At 38.1% G+C, this 19,744-nt stretch overlaps 1 protein-coding gene across 2 annotated transcripts in view; it reads left to right on the top strand.

Moving 5' to 3' along the window:
- Nucleotides 1-19,159, top strand: part of ksr1a (kinase suppressor of ras 1a) — a 68,919-nt gene extending 49,760 nt beyond the window's left edge. Inside the window, exons 5-20 of one of the 2 annotated variants that reach the window (XM_061962097.2) lie at nucleotides 632-813; nucleotides 3,115-3,184; nucleotides 3,270-3,353; nucleotides 3,458-3,519; nucleotides 3,592-3,701; nucleotides 6,849-7,017; nucleotides 7,278-7,319; nucleotides 7,885-7,933; nucleotides 8,024-8,087; nucleotides 8,480-8,770; nucleotides 10,905-11,101; nucleotides 11,196-11,292; nucleotides 12,367-12,500; nucleotides 12,662-12,793; nucleotides 14,553-14,688; nucleotides 14,765-19,159. In XM_061962097.2, the coding sequence (XP_061818081.1) occupies nucleotides 632-813; nucleotides 3,115-3,184; nucleotides 3,270-3,353; nucleotides 3,458-3,519; nucleotides 3,592-3,701; nucleotides 6,849-7,017; nucleotides 7,278-7,319; nucleotides 7,885-7,933; nucleotides 8,024-8,087; nucleotides 8,480-8,770; nucleotides 10,905-11,101; nucleotides 11,196-11,292; nucleotides 12,367-12,500; nucleotides 12,662-12,793; nucleotides 14,553-14,688; nucleotides 14,765-14,914 (1,969 nt within the window). In that variant the 3' untranslated portion in view covers nucleotides 14,915-19,159. The remainder of the gene's footprint in view (nucleotides 1-631; nucleotides 814-3,114; nucleotides 3,185-3,269; nucleotides 3,354-3,457; nucleotides 3,520-3,591; nucleotides 3,702-6,848; nucleotides 7,018-7,277; nucleotides 7,320-7,884; nucleotides 7,934-8,023; nucleotides 8,088-8,479; nucleotides 8,771-10,904; nucleotides 11,102-11,195; nucleotides 11,293-12,366; nucleotides 12,501-12,661; nucleotides 12,794-14,552; nucleotides 14,689-14,764) is intronic. The other variant, XM_061962098.2, reaches the window with a different exon arrangement.
- Nucleotides 19,160-19,744: the final 585 nt, after the last annotated feature.

Genomic DNA, 19,744 nt, shown 5'->3' with positions numbered 1-19,744 from the left:
CTTTAAACACTACCATGTGCAAGCCGTGCAATGGACGTTCTGTCTTTTTAATCATGAACTCTACCAAGAAGGTTACATCAATGAGATTGTGAGTTGATTTGTTTTAATGTTAAATAGCAAATCAGCCAGTGTATGTTTTGGTAATTAAATTTTAGTTTTAAGAATGAGAATTGAAAAACAAAAACTGATTGTCTTATTTAAATGTATTAAATGTACAAAACGTTCTTCTTTTTTAACATCGAAAGGCAATAACTAGATCTAAACATATTTTATATTTCTTATAACAAAAGGAAAATCAGCAATTTGTTTTTGGTCTGTTTTTTCATTCTGCCTACTGGTGATTTTATTTTTGGTATATGAAATATAAAATTAAAGATCAAACTATTTTTTTTTCGACACCAAAAAAATCTAATCAATTCAAATAAAAATTTTAAAAAACTATTGTTTTTGTTTATTAAGTCCTATTTATGAAAATACAATTTAATGACCAAAACATACATGAGAAATCACATCTGTGTCTTGAATCCAGCTGACAAAACATGACTTGTATTTTTGAAGATCCTAGATCGGTTTTGTTTACTGATTGATTTGCATGTGACAAATGTGTAATGCTTGCTTTCCATGCTTTCAGATGTGTCAAAAAGAATAAAGTGCTCCTGAATATGCAAGTCAATGGGAACGGGCATGATGACATGCACTCTCGCTACCCTGTTTTACCTATACGAACCCCTGGAGTCCCCCCAGCTGCAACCACTGCGCCTTACACTCTCCCTGGCACACCCACCCTGTTGGAAGAGCATAGCTTCATTAAGAGTACGTCTCACACAGTACATGTATAAACATACCGTATTTTTCGGAGTATAAGTCGCACCGGCCGAAAATGCATAATACAGAAGGGAAAAAACATATATAAGTCGCACTGGAGTATAAGTCGCATTTTTGGGGGAAATTTATTTGATAAAACCCAACACCAAGAATAGACATTTGAAAGGCAATTTAAAATAAATAAAGAATAGTGAACAACAGTCTGAATAAGTATACGTTATATGACGCATAAATAACCAACTGAGAACGTGCCTGGTATGTTAACGTAACATATTATGGTAAGAGTCATTCAAATAACTATAACATATAGAACATGCTATACGTTTACCAAACAATCTGTCACTCCTAATCGCTAAATCCGATGAAATCTTATATACGTCTAGTCTCTTACGTGAATGAGCTAAATGATATTATTTGATATTTTACGGTAATGTGTTAATGATTTCACACATAAGTTGCTCCTGAGTATTAGTCGCACCCCCGGCCAAACTATGAAAAAAACTGCGACTTATAGTCCGAAAAATACGGTACACGTTTCTATCTCGCTCATCTGATAAATAAGTGTGAATGGTTGTCTTTGTGTGCTCTAATGTACAGTATGCTACTGACAATTAGGGCTGTCCCGATACAACCTTTTCACTTCCGATACGATACAAATATTGGAGCCTAGAGAACTGGCCTATACGGATACTAATCCGATACAATATCAGCATGAATCATAGTACAGTCGTCCCTGTTAATTGATTCCGGACATGACCGCGATGAACACATTTCCGCAAAGTAAGAGTCAATAATTATAAATCAAAAATGTTGTATACATGTATTATTATATAGTGTGGAATGCTACAAAATGCTTGATCAAGTGAAAATATACTTAAGCAGACTACGTTTACACGGCAGGCCAAAGTGACCTAATCTGATTTTTTCTAAAGGTTTTTCTGCTGACTGTTTACACTGCAAGTAAAATGTGATCGTTACCAGACTCCAGTATAAACGTGCACAGGCCCCAATGTGGCCCCAATGTGACGTCACTTGCATGCGCAGTTTGATATAGTGAAAACAAAGGAAGTTTGGATTCTGTAAATGAACAAGAAAGTTGCTTCTTCTACTACTACTTTGCCAAAATAAAAGTTGCCACTCTTTAAAAATGTGTGTTTTTCGACGTGAAAATAAATTAAAGTAATATAATGTATGAATGTATATGTATAGTGTAATATATTCGGGAAGGTTAAAATCTTTTTATAGCTTTTAGGAAGAGAAGACACGTATATCAGCGTGCATCTGCATTAGCTTTATTTTTCAATTTAGGTAAACAACCTACGCAATGTACGGATTATCCATCCATCCATCCATTTTCTACCGCTTATTCCCTTTGGGGTCGCGGGGGGCGCTGGAGCCTATCTCAGCTACAATCGGGCGGAAGGCGGGGTACACATTATGTGAGCAAATATGCCACAGCGTACATGTCAATTCCGGTCCTTCAACAATCGCTATTTTTTCAGAATCAAAGTTAAAAATGTGTGTGTGTGTGTGTATATAAATATTATATATATATATATATATATATGTATTTTATGTGTATATTTTTTTTCCATATATTACATACCGGTATATCCTATTATTTGTGCACAATTGACTAACTGATGTTCCGAAAATTCAGCCGCCGAAACCGGAGGTTGTGCTGACGTATCCACTTCCGCTGGTGGGCTGCGTCTTTTCTTGCGCACACGAATGACGTAGCTCGCCCATAAATGACGTAAAAGTCACAATCAAGTCGCATTTTTGTTCAGACTGCAGTCACATTTTAAAATATCATCTGACTACCTCATGACGAGGCCCAAATTTGATGCAAAAATATCAAAAAAGAAATGTACAACTATAAATATCTGATACATGTTTATATTGACAAATGTGGTGTTTTAGACTGCAATATTGTTTTTTATAAAGGACACTTCTTGTGTGTGTTTAGCTTGTGTGCTGTTGTGTGCTTAGCTGTTGTGTACAGCAGCTAATAGCTCTTATTAGCCTGTAGACTACCATGTTTACTTTAGTAAAAGAAAAGAAAAGACTAACCTTGTGTGCTTTTAGGAGGACATTTACATAGAAGTTAACTGGCTGTTGAGTTTTACACAAACACGCTGTAGGACTGCTTGTATCGGAGCTTTTAGATGCAAGTTGATATCATCCGATACCTGTCATTTTGCTGATATTGGGCCAATATATCGGATCAAACACCCTTACTGACAATATTAAATATTTATTCCATTCTTGCTTCCCCACTATATCTAGATAAGATGCCAATGCGCCGTAACTCTCCCCAAGCAGTTAGGAGGGACTTCGGCCTTCCTGTCACACACCGGTGAGCTTTAAACCCTCATTTCATGCATAATCTAAAGAAGAAACATTTGTGAGGGGTTCTACATTGTTTGTGTCTCACTGTGCAGATTTTCCACCAAGTCCTGGCTCTCGCAGACATGTCAGGTGTGCCATAAGAACATGATGTTCGGGGTTAAGTGCAAACACTGTCGGTGAGTTGAGCACTTTCCACATCTATGGTTGGCTGTGGCTGATGTGATAATCTACATCATCTTGGTACATATATACAATACCAGAGTTGATTATTTGTGTGCAGATTAAAGTGCCACAACAAATGCACAAAGGAAGCCCCATCCTGCAGAATCTCTTTTCTTCCAAGTAAGATAGTTTTTGTATTGTGGCTGATACAATGAAACACATCAGCAATGGTGTCTCCATTTTCTATTGCAGTCGCCAAAATTCGAAGGACAGAATCCGTGCCGTCTGATATAAACAACCCAGTAGACCGTCCCTCTGAAGCACCCCAGTTTGGCACCCTACCGAAGGCCCTTACCAAAAAGGTAGAAATGTGGTGCTTTTCAAACAGCATTTTATCTTGCTCAATCGGTGAGGCACTGAGGTGCCAGACTAGTCTCTTGTCTGGCACTTAAGTGTTTGTATGTGTGAACATTCAGAACATTTTGGCACAGATGTCTTCTGTGTCTGACTGTTCCAGATCTGTTTGCTTTAGTGTGAAAGTCAAATAGTTCTGCAGGTGATTTTTGCCATCTGACGTCTTTCCAGCTTCTCCCACTGCTGTGTGAACGTTTGATAAAGGCACACTTATGGTCGTCGAGGACCAACACAATCTGACCAGATCGGTCGGATACAAGAGTTGTAGCTATCCAAACTTTACAATTAATTCGACAGCATGTTTGTTTTTGTGGTTGTAATGCACGATTAAAATATACTATGAAATGAATGTGCCCCGTTAACACAATGCGATCCTTTGACAGAGTTCAAGAGCCCTATGATGATTTACATATAAAACACTTCCTTGTGGTCAAGATCAGTAATTCTCAAACTGTGGTACTCGTACGACTAGTGGTCCACAGGCTCCGTCCAGTAGTGTTTCAAAAAATCACTTAATTTTATATTGTAATGACGCGACTTGAGCCGTTATTGAAGGTTTATCAGCGTTCAATGGAAGTCGTTGCAATCTGACTGCTCTCGGTCGTAGTCTACACCAAATTGAACAGTTAAGACACAAACAGAACTGTCTTGTGCTACCATTTCTATCGCTCAACATGCGTGGGAACCGAATGTTCTCCACTTTATCCGCTTACGTCCGCCCTTTAGCAGCCTCCAATTTCAATCAATTTTATTTGATTTATTATTCTGTGAGTACAGTGTTTTATTTTTCTATAAACACGCTCAAACTGTGTGTAATCTTACAAACCCCGTTTCCATATGAGTTGGGAAATTGTGTTAGATCTAAATATAAACGGAATACAATGATTTGCAAATCATTTTCAACCGATAGTCAGTTGAATATGCTACAAAGACAACATATTTGATGTTCAAACTGATAAAACATTTTTTTTTTTTCAAATAATTATTAACTTTAGAATTTGATGCCAGCAACACGTGACAAAGAAGTTGGGAAAGGTGGCAATAAATACTGATAAAGTTGAGGAATGCTCATCAAACACTTGTTTGGAACATCCCACAGGTGAACAGGAAAATTGGGAACAGGTGGGTGCCATGATTGGGTATAAAAGTAGATTCCATGAAATGCTCAGTCATTCACAAACAAGGATGGGGCGAGGGTCACCACTTTGTCAACAAATGCGTGAGCAAATTGTTGAACAGTTTAAGAAAAACCTTTCTCAACCAGCTATTGCAAGGAATTTAGGGATTTCACCATCAACGGTCCGTAATATCATCAAAGGGTTCAGAGAATCTGGAGAAATCACTACACGTAAGCAGCTAAGCACGTGACCTTCGATCCCTCAGGCTGTACTGCATCAACAAGCGACATCAGTGTGTAAAGGATATCACCACATGGACTCAGGAACACTTCAGAAACCCACTGTCAGTAACTACAGTTGGTCGCTACATCTGTAAGTGCAAGTTAAAACTCTCCTATGCAAGGCGAAAATCGTTTATCAACAACACCCAGAAACGCTGTCGGCTTCGCTGGGCCTGAGCTCATCTAAGATGGACTGATACAAAGTGGAAAAGTGTTCTGTGGTCTGACGAGTCCACATTGCAAATTGTTTTTGGAAACTGTGGACGTCGTGTCCTCCGGACCAAAGAGGAAAAGAACCATCCGGATTGTTATAGGCGCAAAGTTGAAAAGCCATTATCTGTGATGGTATGGGGGTGTATTAGTGTCCAAGACATGGGTAACTTACACATCTGTGAAGGCGCCATTAATGCTGAAAGGTACATACAGGTTTTGGAGCAACATATGTTGCCATCCAAGCAACGTTACCATGGACGCCCCTGCTTATTTCAGCATGACAATGCCAAGCCACGTGTTACATCAACGTGGCTTCATAGTAAAAGAGTGCGGGTACTAGACTGGCCTGCCTGTAGTCCAGACCTGTCTCCCATTGAAAATGTGTGGTGCATTATGAAGCCTAAAATACCACAACGGAGACCCCCGGACTGTTGAACAACTTAAGCTGTACGTCAAACAAGAATGGGAAAGAATTCCACCCGAGAAGCTTAAAAAATGTGTCTCCTCAGTTCCCAAACGTTTACTGAGTGTTGTTAAAAGGAAAGGCCATGTAACACAGTGGTGAACATGCCCTTTCCCAACTACTTTGGCACATGTTACAGCCATGAAATTCTAAGTTAATTAATATTTGCAAAAAAAAAAAAAGTTTATGAGTTTGAACATCAAATATCTTGTCTTTGTAGTGCATTCAATTGAATATGGGTTGAAAATGATTTGCAAATCATTGTATTCTATTTATATTTACATCTAACACAATTTCCCAACTCATATGGAAACGGGGTTTGTACAGTGGCCAAAAATACTATAATACCTGCATACTCTGTTTTATTTTTTATGAGAATTTAGGCCTGCTATGCTACTGTATTTTAATGTTGGTCATTATGGTGGTACTTGGAGAGGCAAGTGATTTCTGAGGTGGTACTTGGTGGAAAAAAGTTTGAAAACCACTGATCTAGTTAATTTGTATTGGATATGCTTTAGTGTAAATTATGCGCCACTGTCACTTATATAACCAGTTTTCTTGAGTGCGTCTGCAAGATGTTTCTGGAGAAGTTCCCAGATTGCAAATGAAAGCACGCCCCATCCTCTACAAAATTGTCATAGTTTGTCTTTTAAAAATGTACACTGTTTAAATATATATCTTGAAGTCATCGCCACAATTTTTTTCCAGACATAATGAAAAAAAATCTTCCTGAACGTTAAATAGATTTTAGCAGCATGTATGTCACCTCATGTAACACATTGGTTTTATTATGCTCATGCTAAGATTATATGAAAATAATACATTATCTTACTTTTAGCGTGTACCCATAGCCTGAAGCTCTCAGGTATGGCTAATTAATGTCCAAATAAGTACATCCACCTCGCTGTGACATCACAACAGAACCAGACTGCAAAGCCAGTATGCAACATTGTAACATTTATAAGTCAGAACAGGCAAAATTTATCATAGGGGACCTTCAAGTGTCGCTTTCGTCAGCAGGATCACCCTCCTGTCCTCAACCAGCTGGACTCTAGCAGCAATCCGTCCTCCACTACCTCATCCACGCCCTCCTCACCAGCACCCTTTCAACAGAGTAATCCTCCGAGCGCCACACCGCCGCCCAACCCATCCCCCAAAGGTCATCGGGACAGTCGCTTCAACTTCCCAGGTGACTCACACAATGGCAGCTTACAAAAAGGAAACTAACATAACACTTCTGTGTACTTTAGTAAGTCCAATGTGCATGCAAGCATGCAGTATTATTATACTGATTTTCCCCTATAATAAATAAAGTCATATATAGAAATAACACTGAACAATGATTGAGTTCTTTAAAAAAAATGTCTCTAACCAAGAGCCTCTCCCCTCTGCCATGCTTGCCGGCCTATCCCACTCTCTCTCTCTCTCTCTCTCTCTTTTTAACAAAAGCCGCCTGCTACTTTCAGCATAGACAGCAGTTTATCTTCCCTGGTGAGTCCCGACATGTCACACTGCATTGTTACATCTCATCATTGCTTTGTACAAGTCCTACATGCCCTGCAGCTCCTCCTGTCCTCTGCAAGTTTTCTCTTAGGCGTTTAGCAGTGTCTCATGCTTGTGTGCTAGCCCCACCATTGCATGCTTAATACTGTATCGCCATCTGCTGGCGGTAGTTGCAAAATGCATGTTTTATTCAATTCACGGTGTTGGAAATGGGCAGTCTTTTTAAAAATATATAGTTTTTCAATGTATTTTTTATATTTTATTATTGTTATTTGTTTTTGTGTTAGTATTTTTTTAAATGGAAAGAGTTCAGGAGAGCAGTGATTCCCAACCACTGTGCCGCTGGTAATGATCAAATTTTACTTAAATATTTAAAAAAAAAAATGTATTTATTTTCAACAAATAATGTATTTTTGTGCGGCTAAAAATACTGACATGCAGAACAACTAAATGATCTTTGAGATGTTCCTAGAGGCTCAATAAAGGTTGGGAATAACTGCATTACAGATTAAAATTAAGTAGTGTATTTATTATTTCTCCAATTTTTTCACAGATGTTTCCAGTCCTGTTACTTTACACCCGGATGTTCTGCAAAACACAGTGTAAAACTTTTCTATTCCTGTCTCATTTACATTAACCATGCTTTGTTTTTCTTCCACTTCTCTCTCTAATGCAAATTATGTTTATCACAGTAGTGAGATTGAGCAATCAGTGGATGACATACATGATGAGCTGGTTGAAGATGAAGATGAAGAGGTAGAGTATGACATCCTAATATTGATATAGTGATGATATGAGGCGATCCTAATTTTTTTTACATTTTTAGCTCAGGACCCACTTTGCAAATGTGGCTCCTTTCCATGACTTAAGCTTATTAAAATGCATTAGAATTGTCATTTTATTAAAAAATATATATATAATTTTAATTTACTTTTTGCTTGTATTATAATTTCTTTATACTTAACAAAAGAAAAAAAATGCATCTTGAAATGCCATAAAATTTACAATCAGAAAAGGAATGGTCTGTAAAAATCTTCATGATTTTACTCTGTCAGTAAAAAAAATAGCGGGGAGTTTGAGAAACATTTGTCTGAATATTACTGTGCTTTTAACTCCAGTAACAGAACTCATTTGTGATACTCTTCTAGGAAGAAGAGGAGGACATTGATGTGGAAGAAGAAGACCCTGAGCTTGAAGAGGACAATGAGGATGACGAGGAGGAGAACGATGATGAAGAGGATGACGAGAACGAGGACGAGATGCGGATGAACATGGGCTCTGATAGTGAGTGCGAAGGCGACAAGCTGGATGATCTGCCCTGCCCTCGAGGGAATCAGTGGAAGGTCCCCATTTCCCGCAAAGCCAGCCAGACCAGTGTGTACCTGCAGGAGTGGGACATCCCCTTTGAGCAGCTGGACCTTGGAGAACTCATAGGGAAGGTGAGGACACACACTTCATATAATCAATGGCCACAGCAACACACATAACCACATCAAGGAACACAGTCAGAGAGGAATATGTTAATTATTGTGGGGTCTATGCTTATAACAGTTTGTCATGTTTTATTTATTTAGATACACAAGAAGGGTGGGGGAGCAGGATTCTAGATGATGCATTCACCTTGCTTAATTGGTTACGACACACCTTTTTTTAAATGTCAAAAAAACATTGAACAGACCAATCATTGTGTCATGTTTGTTATCAACATTTTAACTTATCGTTACATTATGCCCTGTTAGTTTTTTTGACCTTTTTTATAGTTTTTTTGTAGTATGTTTGTTTGTTTTTCTTTATACGATGTTCCCCGGGCCCATAAAAAAGGCTCTGGCTTCTTATCACTACAGTCGTCCCTCATTGATTGCAGTTAATTGGTACCGGGAATGACCGCGATAAACACATTTCCGGGAAGTATAAGATTATTTCATTAAATCAAATGTTTTTATAGTTAGAGCATACAAAACCTTCAACCTCAACCTTCTATATAAATGTTTTTATTAGAGATTGACCGATTATCGGCACCAATATTTGGCATTTTGATATACATCGTATCAGATTTATTTATTTATTATTTTTTTACAACAACAACCGAAGTACATCAGCAGATACAATATATACACATGATACCAGTATTTAGTATTTAAAGGAATAAATAATTAGTCAAATAGATAGCTATAAACATTGTTTAGGCACCAGCCTGTTTGCCCTGCTTGTGAACAGTTGCCTTTTTTTTTCGCTGCAGCAATATTTCAGGGTTCCATACGAGGAAACCTTATAATGTATTGAATCCATAAACTGATATAAATTTGTGTAGAATTGAGTAGATGGCGAAATATTGTGATGTAGAGTAATCCCATATTCATACCAATTTTCTCAGGAGATGTCCCATATTTTGAAATGCAAATGTTGATGCTCCTCTGACCCGCAGCATTAGACACATGTATAAAAGGTGTTTGTGATATTCCCTGATGTTGTTTGGTGCTAAATTAACTGTAACACTAGCACCACATTAAACATTATGTTGCCACTGGTTTGACGTTTCCTCAAATATAATGTTAAAAAAACAACTTCAGACCTTGTCTAGCTGTTTACTGACGTATACTATTCATGTTTAAAGAACTTTAACTGCAAATTAATATCGACGCTCTGTTTTTCACAACTTTGTGCAGATACAGTAGTAGTACTGTAGATGTTTTTATCTGTTTGCTCAATTCTGACAGCTGCAAAAACACTGCATAATTTAACCATTTAGATTTCACAGAGTAGCTAAGAGTCCCTTTCCCAGACAATATATTGTTGTGCTTTCCCCTACCATTGTTGACGTTCTGTTTGTTGTTACATAAAAACACTTGATATAAAGCACACTGCACCTTTTGCAAGAAAACAGTTCTATAGCAAATCTGAAAAATGGCTGTTATGATGTTTGCTAATATTTTTTTCAATTAGTTTACAGTAGAGTCTTCTGGTGTGTTTAATTAGTTAAATCATTTTGTCTTCCAATGTACTTTTTTGTCCGTATGGGTATGAATTGGTCTTCAATTATATCCTTTATGGTCTTCAAAAAGTCTTGAAAAGTCTTAAATTTGACTTGTGGAAACCTGCGAAGACTCTTTAGTAAAGCAGCAATATTTGAAACGAGATGTAGGTACGGACGACTGTATTGCTAATCATGACTCTCACTAGTCGAAAGCTGGGCTGCACGCTTGTGAAGGTGCTCAGCACGCTTGTGAAGGTGCTCAGCACACTTTCACACCTCGTCTTTCACTGCCCCGGTAATGCGCTTGTGAAAGTGTCCTGCCCTGCTCCCACAGCATATAACGACCACATGTATTTTGATAACCAACACTTGAGTTACGATGCATACCGCCACCTAACAGGTAGTGCCAATTCTATTTGTGGCAGCCCAAATGTATTCCTAGTCGGCCACTACAATTCAATATATGAATGAGAACCTCTCAGTCTGAGTATGACTGAGCACAATTCTCCATGTGTGCTTAATGCAGTGTCAGACGAGTGTATGTACCGTATTTTTATCTGAATGATAAATGATTTTGATGGAGATGTTTGTTCGCCTAGGGCCGCTGGGGAAAGGTGCACAAAGGTCGGTGGCACGGCGAGGTGGCCATCCGACTTCTGGAAATCGACGGGAACAATCAGGACCACCTGAAGCTCTTTAAAAAGGAAGTGATGAATTACAGGCAGACGAGGCATGAAAACGTGGTGCTCTTCATGGGGGCCTGCATGGCCCCGCCCCACTTAGCCATCATCACCAGGTGAGAGCTGGGGTCTCGGACGTACGGCGACATTAAAGTGACTCCAAAGTGACATGTGATCATTTATTGTGTGTCTTTTGTTGTCTGCTCCAAGTTTCTGTAAAGGGAGGACGCTGTATTCTGTCGTGAGAGATACTAAGAACACTTTGGATATCAACAAGACCAGACAAATTGCCCAGGAAATTGTAAAGGTAGAGTATTTTTTTTTAATTTAACAGTCAGCACATGAGCACTCTCACTGAGCAGTTATTGCTGCAAAAAAGAAAGACAAAATAAAATTCTAGGTGAAATGTACTTATTTTCTTTAATAACAGCATATTTATTAAGGTATGTGTCCCGATAAACATTTTCCATTCCAATATAACACTTATATTGTAGCCTTGACTATTGGCCAATACCAACATCAGTCTATCAGCACAAATAATACATACTTTTTACTTACTGTACTGTATTTTGCAGTGTGGGATGTTAAAAAGGGCACATCAGCTTATTACACACCAGCTGTTTGTTTGCATCTTAGTAGTTTTGATCGCCAAATTCGCAGGTGTTAAAATCGCCATGTACATTAGCATGTATATGGCATGTCCAATGTAAATTAGCATCAAGCTAGTGCATTTGTTTAAATGCATTTCTTTTATGTTTGAATGTCGCAGAGAAGTTATTTTATATCTCATGTTAGTTATATCGACATACTTTATTTCTGTATGATCAGTTTTACAGTGTTTTGAAGTAAAGAATCTTAAAAGACTCTCAAATGGAGACAGGTTGTCTACCTACTAAGCTAGCAAGAAGAAACGTTAGCTGTAACGGAACATAATGCTTGTATCAGAATTATTGTAGCGGATGTTTTAGATGCAGACCGATATAATCTAATACCTTGTTTTGTTTTGCTGACATTGGACTGATATCAATAGATCAGGACACCCCTAAAATGTATTACTATGTTCCTATTGTATGTTTTCCATATTACACTTATTTGTTTATCTTAAGTAATGGTACTATAATGGAAACAACATTTTTTTACTTGTTTTCAGCAGTTAGGCAAGTCAGTTTATCTTGTTCAGTGGCGGTCCTAGCTTCAATGGCACCCTGTGCGAGACCCTCCCACTGATCTTATTAGTCAAAAATACATTTTATTAATCAACATTAATGTCAGGTCTTTATTATAAATATTTGATTATTAATTTGGTTATATTTGAGTTTTTACATTCAAGGCATTTAATAGCTGAGATGATGCAACTGTGAATGTCTGTGTCCCTATTTAGGGCATGGGATACCTGCACGCTAAAGGCATCGTCCACAAAGACTTGAAGTCAAAGAACGTTTTTCACGATACCAACAAGGTTGTGATCACTGATTTTGGTCTTTTTGGGATCTCTGGAGTTGTTCAGGAAGGAAGGTGAGAAGTGCCACACAAGTGAGCTTAAAGTGTGATTAATACCATCAGTCAGTTGTGAGCCTTGCAAATGGAAACTGTGTAAAATTTGAATATCTATTATTCATGCCCTCTTTTAAACGCACAACATAAGCTCATGTATATTTTGTATAAATTCTTTACAGGCGGGAGAATCAACTAAAACTTCCACATGGCTGGATTTGTTACTTGGCGCCAGAAATTGTGCGCAAAATGAGCCCCGGTAACAATGAGGACCGACTACCTTTCTCCACCGCAGCAGACGTGTATGCCTTTGGGTACGTTCACTTCAATGCACCTTTACGACACCACCTGTCCCACTCATGCTTACAGGGCGCAACATTATTTTTATTAGGTCTGGACCTAAAAATTATGTCTAAAGGTAAAATAGCCCCCAAAATAGTTTTTAGGCTTGTTTTATAGCAAATTTTCAGAACCCCCACTTTTAGCTCCGAAAGGTGGGCGGGCCTGTATCAGCCGGCAGAAGACCATATCAGTTTTGAAGTAATCGTGGACAAGGGCGACAAAAACATTCAATTAAGCGATGAAAATAATAGTTTTATCCTATTTTCCAGACTATAAAGCGCACCAGTATGTTAAGTTAAAGTTAAAGTGAAGTGAAGTGAATTACATTTATATAGCGCTTTTTCTCAAGTGACTCAAAGCGCTTTACATAGTGAAACCAAATATCTAAGTTACATTTAAACCAGTGTGGGTGGCACTGGGAGCAGGTGGGTAAAGTGTCTTGCCCAAGGACACAACGGCAGTGACTAGGATGGCGGAAGCGGGGATCGAACCCGCAACCCTGGCACGGCCGCTCTACCAACCGAGCTATACCGTCCCAAGTACCCATGATTGTCACACACACACTAGGTGTGGCGAAATTATTCTCCACATTTGACCCATCACCCTTGATCACCCCCCCGGGAGGTGAGGGGAGCAGTGAGCAGCAGCGGTGCCCGCGCCCGGGAATCATTTTTGGTGATGTAAGTCGCACCCACAACATTTTAGAAGAAAAAATATGTTTCCATATATTAGCTGACTCGGACGATAAGTCGCAGATATATACGTTGTGAAATTAGGTATTTACACCGAAATATTTTGTTAATGTTTATTTACATACCTTAATTGTTCCCAAACACTGTCTGTAAAATGGCTAATCAAACAAAACAGAACTCCTCGTCCTGGACCCTCGAGCGGCGGAAGCTAGCTCTCTTATCAGCTAAACAGACTCAATAACTCAGCGGTGACGTTTTGGTGAATTTACTGTGGAATTTGTGATACTGAAACAACACAAAAAGGATACTATTGTAAGTTAATAATACTAACACAAACACTTGTAAACGTGTTAGTATATTAGCTAATACTAACGACACTAGCTTTATTACATTACGCTAGCACGTAGAGTTCAGAAAGTATGAATTGTTTTAGTTATACTGTAAACTTAGAAATGTTGCTTGGAGTGATGAATGAAGAAACCAAATAAATATAAAGGCTATGGATGACTGAAGAGCACTTATACTTCCAGTTCAAGGCACAAAACTGAAGGAAATACTGTAGTGTAGACTTTCAACCTGCAGTGAGCGAACTTGTCCAAAAGGTGGTGCTGTAGCACAAACAGTAACACCTTCTTAGTGTAAGTGTTGGTGTGACTACTATGTAAGTCTGCTGTTTACAAAACATTATGGTCGTTAACGAATAAAAATCCATGGATTAGCACTCACCTTTGTATAAACCGCAGGGTTTAAACCTTGTTGAAAAAGTAGCGTCTTAAAGGACGAAAAATACAGTACATGCCTTTTTCCACACTGTTTATGAGGGAAATGATCTCCAGTTCTAGATAACGTCACACCAAGATGGGGCGGTGTATCGAGTCCGGTGTTCCAAGTACAATTAGTGATCTACAAATGACTTAAAAACTGATCGATATTATGGGAAATGACTGCCAGATTCATTTCAGGAACAAGACATACATAAAAAAACGTGTTAAGTAAAATTTGGGTCCTTTAAGCTCCTCCCCACTCTGATTTTTTACAGCACAATTTGGTACGAGCTCCAAGCAAGGGACTGGCCAATCACCAACCAGCCTGTGGAAGCAACCATCTGGCAGGTTGGGAGTGGAGAAGGTATCAAAAAGGTCCTGGCAGAGATCAGCCTGGGGAAAGAAGTCACTGTGAGTGCCACACCTGAAATATTCCAAAACATGTGAGCGTGCTCTGCCAGGCGCGCTGACCCACACTCTGTCTCAGGAGATCCTCTCGGCCTGCTGGGCGTACGAGCTGCGTGAGCGGCCCACCTTCACGCAGCTGGCCGACATGCTGGAGAAGTTGCCCAAGCTCAACCGCAGGCTGTCTCACCCTGGGCACTTCTGGAAGTCTGCGGAGTATGTATCTTCCTAGGATATGGACATGTGGAAATAAAGATCTGCTGATTTTTTTTTATGGTGCACTGGCTCAGTCTTAAGAATGATTAATTAGTCCAAATGACATGTTTACTGTTTTGATAGAAGTCCTTTCATGACACCACAGACCTCACATCTGTCTGAACACTCACTAGCAGAGCAAGAAAAAGTATTATGGACTTAAAATTCATCTATCCTTGGTGAATAGCTTGTTTTTAAGTGCATCTCTCCAGGTCACTCCTATGTGTGTGTGTACGTATTTGTGTGTAAGTGACAGTAAGAAAAGCTTTAACTCGATTTAGGAAAAATTTGATTTGCATGTATAAAAGTCTACAACCCAAGTATGACACCACCATTAGCCGTATACCAAATTTGGTACTTTTATAAGTTCCAGCCAAATTCCATCGACACTACCGAGGACCGAGTTACGTCCAATCAAACGACACCATTTTTTAAAACCTGCGTTGCACGTGACTTTCTGCTCAAGCACTTGGCATGCAAACAAGCAAATTCACAGCCGACTGTCTTTTGGTTATGTTGTAATTATCTATGCCGACAGAGTTGGTATGCATGATAGAAAGTAAGGCTTCACTTTTCAAAAATGCACTAACTCGATGCTAATTTGCATTGAATATGCCATATACATGCTACTGATTAGCATTTGCGATTTTACACGGCGACTTCAACACCACCAAATTTGGTAGTGAAAACTAAAACTAAGATGGATGTTACAATGAAACAGCTGGTGCATAATAACACAGTACTTACAGTATGAACACTTTGTAGGGTGCAACATAAGACAAGACTAACAATTAACATTAGGCCAAAGACTACTACCTGACTACGGCAACACACTTTGGACAAACTGAAGTGGACGGATATTTGCAAATGAGACTCAGAAGTGTAAGCAAACAAGATGAAACATCATCCATCCTTACATTTTCGACCGCTTGTTTCTCTCGTTGGAAGGGTGGGGAGGGGCTGGAACCTATCCCAGCTGCATTCGGGCACGGTACACCCTGGACAAGTCACCACCTCATCGCAGGGCCAACACAGACAACATTCACACTCCAATTTAGTGTTGCCAATGAGCCTATGCCCAGGTGCATGTCTCATAACAAAATGATTAGCTCAGTGTTACATTTTAAATGAAAAATTGTTAGATTTTGGTACTAAAAAAAAAGAACAATTACTACCACATGAACACACAAAATAAGTGAAAATTGGTAACGTTGAGTACTGATACGGAGCATCCCTACACAGTAAGTTACTGGCTAATAATTGCATTAATTTCACAGTAAATATGTGAAAGTACATATTTACTGTGACTTAGGTACAACAAGGCACTCATTCTGCATTGAAACGGTGAATGAACTGTAAAATTACAATTGTGAAGTTACAGCATGTATTTGGATTTTTATTGTAATTAACTGTAAAAACCACAGCTCTGCAGTTACAGTAAATTGCAATAAAGATATTTCACAGTAAATTACTGTAACTATTCCTTGCAAATATTAGCCAGTAATTTGCTGGTAATTGACATTGTACTCATATTGGGGAAGAATATTCTCTAATATTAGGCTCACTGCTAAAAGGACATTTCATTTGCATTGCCTTTTTTTAATTGGGCAACAATTCCTTGTCCAAATGTATTCATCACCTTTCTTAAAACATGTTTCAAATGTTAAAATAATTGATAAGAATGATCCAGGTTGTGCTAAAAGTTACCATGGTCTCACTCCTTAATGATATTTTATCAGGAGGTATTAACGTATACAATTCACCAACTAAAACATCACTTGAAGTCAGATAGAAATAATCCCGCAGTACAGTTGATGATGAGTAAGTGTACACTACATGCTCTTTTCATCATCATTTAGCACAACGTAAACATGTGTTGCAGTCAAATAGTTAGGAGATCATCTTAAAATACTATTGACTATTTCTATTGGTATGTTTTTACATTGGAATGAACTTTCTACTTTTTAAGCGGATAATCAGAGGAATGTTTGTAAGGAGAAATAGTTGTTTGCACGGTGTAATAACCCAATAATCTTTCATCTTCATGCAATGTGTTGTGTTTACAATAATAACTCCTCTCCTAATGTGTCTGTTGAACACAACCACTAACAGCTTTATTAATGATGGCCTCTTCCTTTTTGCTGTCTTGTCTTGTGTGTTGTGTCGCCCTGCAGGTTGTAGCAGCACACTTAAGCAATGCAACACAAAGCCTGGGTCTGCCTTGCATGCTCCTGAATCTTTAACGCCCGCAGGATTGTTCAAAGCATTGCCTCCGACTCTCTGCTTCCACTTCTTCTTGTCTCCTTCCCAACATGCGCACCTCTGGCCTGCAAAGTTGTCTCTTATTTTTCCTCCCTTCTTTTTTTTTGGCCTTTCAGTTCTTAACTTTGAGGCTTTTAAATGATTCTGTGTGTTTGTTTGTTTGTGTGTGTGTGCGTGTGCGTGCTCACCACCTCTGCTCACGAGTCCTTCCCTTAGCAGAAACACACACACACACTGCAGGACATGAAATGCACCCACAGCAACCTTTAGTTGACCCCCCTGAAGGTTTGACAGCCATGAGGGAGGCCGCTTGCGTGACGTTGGCTCACTTCATTAGACTCCACGTTGAACAGTGATTGCATGTGATGCGTGACAATGTTGACCTGCGCGCGCGCACACACACACACACGCACACACAGTATGCACTTTGTCAGCAGGATTTCAAACAACCTCCACAGAGCTATTTGGTTTGGCATATTTACTGTTTTCTGGAATTTAAAGAGATGTTATTATTTTTGGGTAATTTAGTGATTCAACCAATATGGCACATTCTTGCTTTTTAAAAATGTTTTTTTTTTTTTTAGATATATATTTTTTTCTCTCCCAATTTTTTAATGAAGCAGGCATTTTAAAATGTATTTGTAGTTAGTTTTTTTTAAATGTTTTTAAAAAAGATATATAATTTAGCAAAGCGGGTGTTTTGTATTTTTTATCTTTAAACATTTGTTTTATGGTGTTTTTTGTGATAATTTAGTGACAGAGGCATTTTTAAATATGAATTTATTTGATTTTCTATTATTCTATTGTTTTTTGGGGGGATAATTTAGTGAATCAACATTTTTTTGTGTTATATGTCATTTATTTCTTGATTCAGTGAAACCCAACATTTTTGGGGCATTTTTACATGTATTTTAAAAATGTTTTGGTAATTTTGTGAACAACCATTACAGCCTTTTCTGGCATTAAAAAACAGCTTTTTAAGTTTTAAATAAATTATAGATGAAAATTAATTAATGATAATCTTGTGTAGCAACCATTGCTTTACTTTTTGTCATGATTTTATTTAATTTTTTTACATTTGTGGGGGTAATTTAGTGAACCAAAAAACACTATTTTTGGTGAACTGAACATTACACCATTTTTCAAATTGATGTACATTTTATCATTTAAATTAAAAATATAAATATTTGGGATAATTCAGTCCAGCAGGCCTTTTCTGACACATATTTAAAATTACATTTTATTATTTGTGTGTGTGGGGGGGGGGGGGTAGTTATGTGAATCAACCATTGCAGTGTTTTTGGTTATTCTTTTCTTATTTTATGAAATGTTTTCCATCCTTATTCAGCATCCTCCCATAAAGTAAACATATTATTCTAATAATCCTAATATTATGGTCAATTGGTTCCACTCTTGTCAAGTGCACCTTATTAAGTTTTTAACAGCAGCTGAAAAAAAGAAGAAAAGAAAATCAGGACCTCAGCACAAAAGTGTCCTCTATGTTCCTTAAACGTTACCTCTTGTGTGTGTGTTTTTCCTTTGTGATTGTTGGCTTCACTCGGGTGTGTGTTGTGTACAAGTGTGCGGCTGAGTGACATGTTGGAATACACTGTCAGTTTTGTGTTTGCTATGGTAAGTACTGTAAATAACTTATTTAATGTACAGCAATTTATGACTCTTCTAATATTTGTATGAACATTTTATATGTAAAATGCATCACCACATTTTTTTGGATACGTCCCGCTACGGCTGATACAGATGTATATATATTTATATTTTTGTCATGTAAAAAGGCTGTACAATTTTTTTCTTTTTCTTTTTTTTTTCTTAAATGGGCCAATACATTTTTTTTATGTTGTACAAATGCATATTTTTGTATTGCATGTGAAGACCGCACACACAAGTTCTGTTTTCATCCATGGAAGACAATAAAATGAACGCTTGTCATGTAAAAGATTAACAGAGTGTAATTTTTGGATGCAAGTCCACTGAATCCAATGTATAAAGGCACAATTCAATCACCGCCAAATACATTTAGCACCTTGATTTGATTGCATATTTTATGAATACAATTTATAAGATTAATTTAAGCTACTTTGAACACTGAAAAAATACTGGAAACAAAAATTAAGCTGTTTGGCCACAATATTTAGCAATATGTTTGGAGGAGAAAAGGTGAGGCCTTTAATTCCAGGAACACTACCCCTACCGTCAAGCATAGTAGTGGTAGTATTATGCTCTGGGCCTGTTTTGCTGCCAATGGAACTGGTGCTTTAAATGGGACAATGAAAAAGGAGGATTACCTCCAAATTCGCCAGGACAACCTAAAATCATCAGCCCGGAGGTTGGGTTTTGGGCGCAGTTGGGTGTTCCAACAGGACAATGACCCCAAACACACGTCAAAAGTGGTCAAGGAATGGCTAAATCAGGCTAGAATTAAAGTTTTAGAATGGCCTTCCCAAAGTTCTGACTTAAACGTGTGGACAATGCTGAAGAAACAAGTCCATGTCAGAAAACCAACACATTTAGCTGAACTGCACCAATT

This window comes from Nerophis lumbriciformis, linkage group LG09 (assembly GCF_033978685.3).
Source record: "Nerophis lumbriciformis linkage group LG09, RoL_Nlum_v2.1, whole genome shotgun sequence".
NCBI lineage: Eukaryota > Metazoa > Chordata > Actinopteri > Syngnathiformes > Syngnathidae > Nerophis > Nerophis lumbriciformis.
The sequence above is the reverse complement of the archived record's forward strand: the minus strand, read 5'-3'. Positions and strand labels throughout refer to the sequence as shown.